At 44.8% G+C, this 11,105-nt stretch overlaps 1 protein-coding gene across 1 annotated transcript in view; it reads left to right on the top strand.

Annotated features, from left to right (window-relative positions):
- The first annotated feature begins 139 nt into the window (after positions 1–139).
- The window catches only part of NME9 (NME/NM23 family member 9), a 56,582-nt gene continuing 45,616 nt past the window's right edge, over positions 140–11,105 (top strand). Inside the window, exon 1 of the mRNA XM_089672891.1 lies at positions 140–237. Within this exon, the coding sequence (XP_089529017.1) occupies positions 205–237 (33 nt within the window). The 5' untranslated portion in view covers positions 140–204. The remainder of the gene's footprint in view (positions 238–11,105) is intronic.

Genomic DNA, 11,105 nt, shown 5'->3' with positions numbered 1-11,105 from the left:
AAGCTAACAAAGCCACTCAGCGATAAGCCGCTAGCACAGGCTCCTCCCCTGGTTTTCAGCTATTGGATAAAACTACAAGTCTGTAGGAGGCGTACCCAGGCAGCAATGTTCGGCTTCTTGTAGTTATGGAAACCAACAAGCGGCGTTTGTGCTGCTAGGAAACCCTGGGCCGACATATCTGTACTGAGTCGGAGAGCAGCAGCTATGGCCAGCAAGAAGAAAGATGTCTCACTTCAGGTAAACCAACCTCAGAGTCATGTCACCTGTCACATTGTGTTATAACTTTACTAAGTCCAGCAATACCTCGGTCCACCAACTTAATTTGTTCCATGACTCTGGGAGCGAACTGAGGCATTTTTCCCATTCAATGTAAATCAGGTTAATGCGTTCTGACCCCTATGAACGTGGTCGCCAACTGAATTTGGTCGCCAACTGAATCACATTTTTCCATAAGGTTCAATGTAACCATTAGCCGCCCGGCCAATGGCCGAATGGCGGCATGCAAAATCCATTAGCATTCCGGGTGGATGTCATATGGTGTCCTCCCAGGCATGCGCAGTTTGCACGTCTGCAGAGCTACGCAGCGGCGCGATCTGTCACCGGCCGTGTACCTCGGATGCGGCCAATGACAGATCGGAGTACGGGCCCCGTTGCCAATATCATGTGACCACATGACAGTTGTATACAATGGATGGCTTCATTCATGCCATCCATTGTATACTAGTGTGTGTAGCTGTGATTGGTCACAGCGATCACATGCACAAGCTGGGCTAATCACAGCCCAGCTGTGTCATGTGATTAGCTGTGGCCAAATCACAGCTAAGCACAAAAAAAAAAACCCCTAAATGAATCGATGTCATTCAGGTAAATGCTTTCTTATAGCAAAGTAATTCTTTGCTATAAGCAAATTGTGTAAAAAAAAAAAAATACTGATCACTTCCCCAAAGTAGTACAATGTTACTATGGTAACATTGTACTACTTTGGTCATAGTGAAATATGAAAAAAAATCATAAAAAAAAGAAAAAAAAGTAATAAAAAATTAAAAATAATAATAAAAAAAATTATATATTTTTTTTTTCATACTGTGACCAGTCAGTGTCCCTGATCACCGCCATGCCAGTTAGATGATGACGCTGTACTGCACTGGTGACAGTATGTAAAAAAAAAATAGTGAAAATAATTTTTTTCATTTTCCGAAAAATTATGACAAAAAAAATACAGCTTCGAAAAACTTACCATGCCTCTTATAAAGTACGTCGAACTGTCTACTCTGAAAAAAGGGTCATTTGGGGGATATCTGTACTGTTCTGACATTCTTGGACCTCAAGAAATTAGATTGGCTGTCAGTACTTCAGGACTTATCAATATTCAGATCTATACCATAGTTTGTGAACTTTCCTACAAACTAAATAATACATCCTAATTTGGGTTATTTTCACCAAAGACATGTAGCAGAATACATCTCGGCCTAAATTTATGAAGAACAATTATTTATTTGCAAACGTTTATAACAGAAACAAAGAAAAACGTGTTTTTTTTCAAAATTTTCAGCCTTTTTTTGTTAATTTAGCAAAAAATAAAAACCCCAGTGGTGATTAAATACCACCAAAAGAAAGCTCTAGTTGTGTGCAGAAAATGATAAAATTTTAGTTTAGGTACAATGTTGTATGACCGCGCAATTGTCATTCAAAGTGTGACAGCTCTGAAACCTGAAAAATGGCCTGGGCAGGAAGGGGGTAAAAGTACCCAGTATGGAAACGGGTAAATAAGGTTAATCCGTTCTGAACCTTTTTTTTTGTTTTTAAACCACAAAAATATTAACAAAGTACAGTATAGTACAGTATGAAGAGCGCGAACACTAACCTTGCTTGAGACGACTTCTGGCATGGAGGACAGGAAGGCGGGTGGGAGGATGTTATTGTTCAGAGGGAGAGTCCCCCTCCATAAGGACATTGGGGAGATCTCCTTCAGGGGTTTCCTCTCTTCTTTGTCTCTTTGCTGCATGCTCAGTTTTGGTGAAAAATCTGTCCAATGTCACTTGTCTTTTCCTGTGCTGCATAACCCTCCGGAAATGAAACCACGTTATCGTTCATCAAATTCAACACTGTTCATTACAGTTATGTTGGGGTGGTGCTTCTGGTCACCTTCATTACCTCTCTGCACGTTCTGGTCACCTTCATTACCTCTCTGCACGTTCTGGTCACTTTCATTACCACTTTGCACATTCTGGTCACCTTCATTACAGCTCTGCACGTTCTTGTCACCTTCATAACCACTCTGCACCTTCTGGTCACCTTCATTACCACTCTGCACATTCTTGTCACTTTCATTACTGCTCCGCACTTTCTTTTTAACAACATGCTTGCTCTGCACATTCTGGTCACCTTCATTACCACTCTGCATGTTCTGTTCACCTTCATTACCGCTCTGCACATTCTTGTTACTTTCATTACTGCTCCGCACTTCCTTTTTAACAACATGCTTGCTCTGCACATTCTGGTCACCTTCATTACCACTCTGCATGTTCTGTTCACCTTCATTACCACTCTGCACATTCTTGTTACTTTCATTACTGCTCCGCACTTCCTTTTTAACAACATGCTTGCTCTGCACATTCTGGTCACCTTCATTACCACTCTGCATGTTCTGTTCACCTTCATTACCGCTCTGCACATTCTTGTCACTTTCATTACTGCTCCGCACTTTCTTTTTAACAACATGCTTGCTCTGCACATTCTGGTCACCTTCATTACCGCTCTGCACATTCTGGTCACCTTCATTACAGCTCTGCAAGTTCTGGTCATCTTCATTACTGCTCTGCATGTTCAGGTCACCTTCATTACTGCTCTGCATGTTCTGGTCACCTTGATTACCGCTCTGCATGTTCTGGTCACCTTCAGTGCGCTCTGCACATTCTTGTCACTTTCATTACTTCTCCGCACTTTCTTTTTAACAACATGCTTGCTCTGCACATTCTGGTCACCTTCATTACCGCTCTGCACGTTCTGGTCACCTACATTACAGCTGTGCACGTTCTGGTCATCTTCATTACCGCTCTGCACGTTCTGGTCACCTTGATTACCGCTCTGCACGTTCTGGTCACCTTGATTACCGCTCTGCACGTTCTGGTCACCTTCATTACCGCTCTGCACGTTCTGGTCACCTTCATTACCGCTCTGCACGTTCTGGTCATCTTGATTATCGCTCTGCACGTTCTGGTCACCTTGATTACCGCTCTGCACGTTCTGGTCACCTTCATTACCACTCTGCACATTCTTGTCATCTTCATTACCGCTCTGCACGTTCTGGCCACCTTCATTGCCGCTCTGCACTTTCTTTTTAACAACATGCTTGTTCTACACATTCTTGTCACCTTCATTACCGCTCCGCACTTTCCTCTTACCACCATGCTTGCTCTGAATTTTGTTTGTTGCCAAACTGGATGTGCAGTACAGTATGTGCTAAAAAACACACAAAAAAGCTTTACAGCAAGCGTGCACAGAGATGTACAGTACAGTACTGTACAGTATGTGCTAAAAAGCGCACCAAGAAGCTTCTCAATACTGTAAGTGGCTTCACATTACACTTTCAGTGTCTTTCTGTGACTGTGATCTTGCCTACAGGAAGTCAGGGCCACTTGTCAGAGCTGGGAAGATGGCCGTGGCTTGTGTTCATCAACCCAAGTGGAGCTTGCGAACCAAAGCAAATTTTTGTGAACTCTTCTGTTCACAAACCAAGTTGAAGGTGGTGCACAGTTTGGTATCTTTGCTCTGGGCACCGGATGACCTTGTCCTAGCACTGATGGTATCCCTGCCTGAGCATTCTAAAGACTATGACAAGCAATACAAGCTCCCTTTTACACTGAAAGATGTCCAGTGTCCCATCCAGAAAGTCTGCAGCACTGGAAGAGTATAAAGGCAGAATGGGCAGCTGTCTGGGGCCCCACAGGAGGAACACAGATAGGGATGTTTAAAACAAAGGTACTCTTCATAGTTTATTTCAAAACTGCAGGTTTTTAGAAGGTGATTAGCTATGGCAGCCTAAGTGATTGTAAAGTTTTTTTTGTTTTTTTTTTGTAACAAACATGTCATACTTACCTGCTCTGTGCAATGGTGCCAATGTTCTCTTCTCGTTTGCCCCACTGCCAAGTCTGGCTCCTCATCTTCTCCATGTGCCACTCACCATAGCAAGCTGCTTCCTCTGGAGGCATGCATGTGGGTAAGTCCTGAGCCAGGCCTTGTGTTTCCAGACAGATCTCGATCTGGTCCACTGAAGATGTGGGTTACCACGAAATGCTTAAAGTGGAGCCTATTTTGTGATGTAATTGCACACACTGCTATCGGTGTCACCTTATTACATGCCCTTTTACTGGTATACTTGTGAGTACCGAATAGTTTAATAACTATGCATGTAGAGCATGTGAAGAGGAGGACGCCTCCTGTGTGTCTGGGGACCGCAAAGTGGACCAGAGGAGGAGGCAAACAAAGGAGACAGCAACAAAGAGTTTATTGACCTTTTTATAGACATAAGGGGTCACACTGAATCTGGTGAGTGGCGCCCACTAGGGGTGGAAGGTGGAGGTGATCACGGGCACTGGTGTGTTTGAAGGAGTGCAAGAGAACACTTTGAGGCACCACTGTAGGCACTTTTTTTCATGGGTGAAGTTATGGTCAATTATGAATGTACTTTGGAGAACTGTGATGGAGAACATTAATGGATGCACAATATTGAGTTAGTTCATAGTACTTTGATTCTAATGCACTTTATTTTTTTTATTACAAAAGAGCTTAAAACACGATATCATATTGAATATTGTTACTGCGCATTATTTGTATCTCTTTATTACAGGGCTCAAAATTTCAAGTCTTGAGTTACTGGCCAGGCCTTAAGAGTTACTTGCCACCAGTTGCCCCATCCAACCCCTACCCTGCCCCATCCCTAATTCCACCCCTAAACACGCCTTTATAAATTATCCTTATGAAATTACACTGTTAAATGTTTTATGCAGAATAAAGTTACAAAAATAAATATTCACAACAAAAATTTAACAATATTAACGTAAAGCAATTTAAACATCTCCTCCATCCCATGCCCCCCCTCCTTTTCTAGTCCTATCTCCCCTATCCCATATCCTCCTCCTTCACCAGTCCCATCTGCTCCACCCCATGTCCTCCTCCTTCACCAGTCCCACCTGCACCACCCCATGTCCTCCTCCTCCTTCACCAATCCCATCTGCTCCATCCCATGTCCTCCTCCTTCTCCAGTCCCATCTGCTCCATCCCATATCCTCGTCCTTCTCCAGTCTCATCTGCTCCATCCCATGTCCTCCTCCTCCAGTCCCATCTGCTCTATCCCATGTACTCCCCCTTCTCCAGTACCATCTGCTCCATCAAATGTCCTCCTCCTTCTCCAGTCCCATCTGCACTGCCAGCATTAGCATGATCAGCCCCTACACCTGCCAGTACCTGCGTTTAGCCCCTACGCTTAACCCCCCCCCCTCCTTCTCCCCCCAGCAAGTGCAGTGTCAGTAGATCACTGTCACTTGATACATTGCACACAAGACTGCAGTATTAGCAGAATTAGGCCTGATCTCTGCTAGCATTTGCAGGTAAAATTTTTTGTAGTGGTTCAAGAAGTCACTGACAGCCAGGTGCTTTTTTTCCCGTGAGTCACACTAGGTACCTATAAATTTAGTGGCCAAAATTTCCAGCGAAAGGTACTCTAGTGAAGAGGCCTACAGGATTCCGACCATGTCAGGTGGATGCCTCACTGACAGAATCAGGCTCAGAATACGAACCTGTAGACAGCAGCTGCACCCTGACAGATAGCTCAGACGATGGAGTAGAGGTCCCTGCAAAGGTCAGGCATACCCAACCCCCATTCCCAGGTTGCTGAGGTGGTACAGTTGCATGATGATTCTCATATGCAGCAGAGTGCCAGTACTAGTGCCTCTCTAGCTTTTGGTGAACTGGCTTGCACCAGGGGCCTAGTATATCCTGGTCTTTTACATACCAGCACTGCAGTATCACTTGGTGACGTGGCGTGTCCCATAAGTGCAGTACAAGCTGGTGTGGTGGCTAGCACAAGTAGTGTCCCGCAGCCACCAAGAATTCGAACACAGACCCGTAGAGCCCATTGTGTCTTTCCGGATGTGCTTGCAAATCCTGATTGACATCCCACAAATTCTGCAGCACCCGTACTTCCCCCATTCACTGCCCACCCCAGAATTCAGGTGGAAACAGCAAATTTAACTACTCTCTTGATTATTTGAAGCTGTTTTTCATGGAAGATCTGTATGGATTGATTGTGGATCAAAGAAATTTATATGCACAACAATTTATGCCAACCCAAATTCAAACCTTGCCAGACCACCTGCATGGAATCCTATTACGCTTTCCAAATTTAAAGTATTTTTGGGCCTAACCCTCAGCATGGGCATTACTAAAAAAATTAATTGCAGTTGCATTAGTCCACAGACCCGATTCATCATATGCCCGTGTTCTCTGCTGCCATGGCCAAGCATAGATATGAGAATATAATGCAATTTATGCATTTTAACAACAATACACTCTGTCATCCTCAGGGTGGCAATTTAACTGGCTCCACAAAATTCGGCCCCTTGTAAATCATCTTGACCAGAAATTTGCAGATGTCTATACTCTCCAGCAAAACATCTGTGTTGATGAGTCCCTCATTAGTTTTTCTGGTCGCCTTGCATGCAAACAATTTCTCCTCAGCAAGCGTGCCAGATATGGGGTCAAAATGTATAAGGCCTGTAAGAGGGCAACAGGCTATACATGTAATTTTTGGATTTAAGAGGGAAAAGATAGTCACATCTAGCTCCCTGGACACCCAAACTACATGAGGAGCAGTGGACAATTTTATTCAAGCATACCACTATTAAGACATTTATACAATCTTGGAATTGGTGCATGTGGCACCGTGCACCCTAATCGCTGGGGCTTCCACGAACAGCTTGTAAATCCTGACAGCTGGTGTTCTTGAGAAGCCCCTCTGTGTCCACGACTATAACCTTAACATGGGAGGGGTGGACTTCAACGACCAGATGATGAAGCTGTACTTAATTTCCCGAAAAGCCAGATGCTGGTACAAAAAAGTGTCTTTATTTATTTAAATTGGCTCTATATATAATTCTCTTGTGCTTTACAAAGCAACTGGACAAAGTGGATCTTTCCTAGTAAAAGATCATCACAATCTTTTTGTATCAAGAAGGTGCTGTGGCCCAAAACCCCAAACCAGATGCAGTTAGCCAGCTGCATGAGAGGCATTTTCCTGGTATCCCAACCCAAAAGACACCCAAAAAAAGATGTTGTGTCTTTAGCAGACATGGAATTAGACATGAAACCTGCTTTTTTTTTCCCTCCTGTGCTGGCCAACCTGATCTCTGCCTCAAGGACTGCTTCCGTCGCTACCATACAGTAGTGGACTATTAATATAGGGAACAGCATGGCACAGTCTAGGGCACATATATGCATAGGGTCTTGAAAGATGTTAGGTAGTCAGGAAACTGGCTATCGCATTTTGAGCGACCCTACCATATGGTCTTTGGTCATCTGCCATCGTGTCTCTCTCCAAGTTAAAAAAAAAAATAGTTGTTTTATTGTTGTCAAGTTACTGTTTTATTTTACATCTGCAGTTAAAAAAGAACATATATGCCCCAGCATGGTGGCCTGGGGTGGCCAGTGGGTGGATCACTCCTATGCTTTGGCATATATATATTTAATAATACTTTTTGGCACATAATTTCTATAAAAAAGTTGTTTTTTTGAGTTACTGTTTTATTGTTAACCATTGCTATTTTCTTTGCAGGAATGCCATTCAGCTGCAGCACTGATCTGTTTATTCTGACAGTAACAGGGTCTTTCTCTCAGAATATATGTCAGTGCATGCAGCGCTGTTGGGTGAGATGTTTCATCCGCAGTTAAAAAAGAGCATATATGCCCATGTATGGGGGCCTGTGGTGGCCAGTGGGTGGATAGTCCCTATGCTTTGGCATATATGTTTAAAATATTTTTTTGGCAGACATTTCTTCATCCACATCGATCAATGTGAATAGAAGAATCTGTTAGGTTCTTTTTTTTTCGTTCGGCCCAGGATGTCAAGCAGAGGCGCAGAGTTTGTACAGGTAGTGGTGGTGTCTCACTCAGAGTTATGATCAGGGCTGCTGATAAGGTGGTACCTCCGGGCCCCCTGTAGGGGGCCTAGGCCCTGTAACTTTGACAGAGAGGCTCAGCAAGCTGGCAGATTCAGGCTTCTGCATGCTTAGTATAGCAGCCAATAGAGCTGCTTATCTAAGTATGGGGGAGGGACAAGACAAATACACTGCACTGGCTGCAGCGACAGTTGCTCCTCCTCCCATTCATCCTTAGCCAATCAGCAAGCACTGTAATGCCCCCTCCCACCTTCTCCAGCCCGCCACATTTGACTGTTTATGGAAGATGCTGGTAACTGGAGCAGGGCTGAAAGGGGCGCCAGGAGGGGAGACACAAACCTGAAGCCCAAAAGCTACAAGAGGAAAGTACGACCATCCAATGCCACATTGTTTACTGACCGTCCACTGCTTACTGAACATCCACTGCATACTGACTGTCCACTGCTTATTGAACTTCCACTGCATACTGACTGTCCACTGCTTATTGAACGTCCACTGCTTTCTGAGTGTCCACTGCTTACTGACCGTCCACTGCTTACTGACATGGTCCACTGCCCTACTGACACCCTCCACTGCCCTACTGACACTGTCAAGTGTGCTCCACTCAGTGGTGTATTTTGTTTTTGTGCTGCCCTGGACTCTCTGTTCTCACTGAAGATCGGTCCTGGCGCTGGTCCTGGTCACCTGATACGCGAGTCTCTTCCCCCAGGGGGCAACGCTGCCCCCTGAAAAATGCCGCCCAAGGGAATTGCCTTGTTTGCCTCATGGTAAATATGCCCCTGTTTCAATGACAACCATAGTATTTTGGATTTCCCATCATTTCCTGCCCTGGTGCAGTGACAATGATCATCAGAACAAATAGAGAGGGTAAATCTCCACAGCAATGAGACCGAAAACAATATAAAAAAACACAGGCAAAGGTTCTAATGCTCTATCCAAACCTAAAAAAAAGTTTTGGCTTTAGATTCTCAATATTTTTTCAGTCTCTCCACACTTTAAGAATAAAAAATCTCAATGCACCCTAATCTAAAATGCAAAAAACATCAATGTTACTTATCCATGGAAAACTTGAGCTTAGGACAATGCTGCAAGCCCCCTTTCATCAGAGGTTCTCACATTACATGAAAAGTCCCTCCATCACATCAGAACGTTCCAATCACCACAGAGCCCTCCCATTACATCAGAAGTCCCCAACACAGAGTCCCTCCAGTCACACAGCCCCCCCATCATACAGTCACCTTTTTACATTGGAGTCCAACCTTTTGGTTCCAGCAACATGGTAGAGGGCTGAGAGTGGAGGAGGTCTGGAGGAAGCAGCCGCTCCATCTCTAGATGGAGATGAAGGCAGAGGAGTTTCAGAGAGGCCAGAAGAGGGAGGACTTATGGCACAAGATGTAAATAAACAATGAAGCTCATGGGAGTCAGATCTCAGTAGTAATACATCTATGGAGGAGGAGAGTGGAATTGGATCATTAAGGGCAAAAAATAACTAGGTGGAAAAACTCTGTGGTGCCCCCCTTCCCTTGTTGACATAAGCATATGCTTATTTTGCTTAAGGCCTTATTCACCCAGGTTCAGTAATCAGTATATCTGTACAGACGGCTGCATACAGCAAGCTAGTTCAAATCAATGACAGGCAGGTTAGGGGTTAATGCATGGCTGTGGGGCCGATGCATGGCTTCGAACGCAGTGTGGGTAATCCAGCCCTGCACGCAACTGATGCTTGAGCGTATGCTTGAAGACAGGGAAGGGCTGCAAAGAGCCTAGAGAAAATTCTAAACACTTGCACACAGCAAAGTAGGGTTTCACCGTTACTGGTGCTGATACTAAGCATTTGCATGAGTACTTGTACTCGTAAAAACACTCCAATACCTAAAACCGATACCTTTTTCATGCTGTGCAGTGCGATTTGAGCCCATACAAAATGAATCGGCTGAAATCGTACTGCAAAGAATCGCATGTGATTTGAACAGGAATGCAGTGTGATTCTTGTTTGAATCACATGCGCTTCCGCTCCTGTGTGAACCCAGGCTTGTCATAGTGACTTCGGCCTGGGTTCACACAAGAGCGGTGTGGGAAACTGCGTGTGATTCGGACAGGAATTACAATGCTTTCCTGTTCAAATCACATGCATTTTTTGTAGTGTGATTTGAGCCCAATTTTTTTTGTATGGGCTCAAATCTTAATATACAGCATGAAAAATAGTAATTGGTATCTGCGAATACATGATTAAAAGTATCAGAGCATGGCAATTGTTTATGTTCTCTCGTTCTGAGAGGACGTCATATGATGTCCTCCCATTTTCACCGCGCATGCTTAGCTCAGGGAGTGCGCAGCGCGGCGATCGGCGGTGCGCTGTGTCCCTCGGACACAGCAGATCACCGATCACGGAAAGAGCCGAAGATGTCGGCTCCGTCATGTGATCAGCTGTGTCCAATCACAGCTGATCACATGTAAACATGGAAATGCCAGTTATCGGCATTTCTCTCCTCTCGAGCTGACAACTCGAGAGGAGAGCCAGTAATCGGTTTTTGCAGAGGGGACATGTACACTGATCATCAGGGCACTGATGATCAGTGTGCCCTGATGATCAGTGTAGCCCCAGCAGTGCCACATGTCAAAGTCCATCAGTGCCAGCTGTCAGTGCCGATCAGTGCCACGTGCCAGTGCCTATCAGTGCCACATCAATGCCGCATACCAGTGCACATCAATGGCACATATCAGTGCCCATCTGAGCTGCCTTTTTAGTGTCATCCATCAGTGCCAGTCAGTGCCACCTATCAGTGTCAGTCAGAGCCACCTATCAGTGTCAGTCAGTGCCACTTATCAGTGCCAGTCAGTGCCGCCTATCAGTGCCAGTCAGTGCCGCCTATCAGTGCCGCCTATCAGTGCCATATATCAGTGCCATGTATCAGTGCTGCCTTTCAGTGC

Source organism: Staurois parvus, unplaced genomic scaffold (genome assembly GCF_062004578.1).
Source record: "Staurois parvus isolate SC_StPar_1 unplaced genomic scaffold, SC_StPar_1.0 ptg000011l, whole genome shotgun sequence".
NCBI classification, from domain to species: Eukaryota; Metazoa; Chordata; class Amphibia; order Anura; family Ranidae; genus Staurois; species Staurois parvus.
This window is presented reverse-complemented; position numbering and strand designations above follow the sequence as displayed.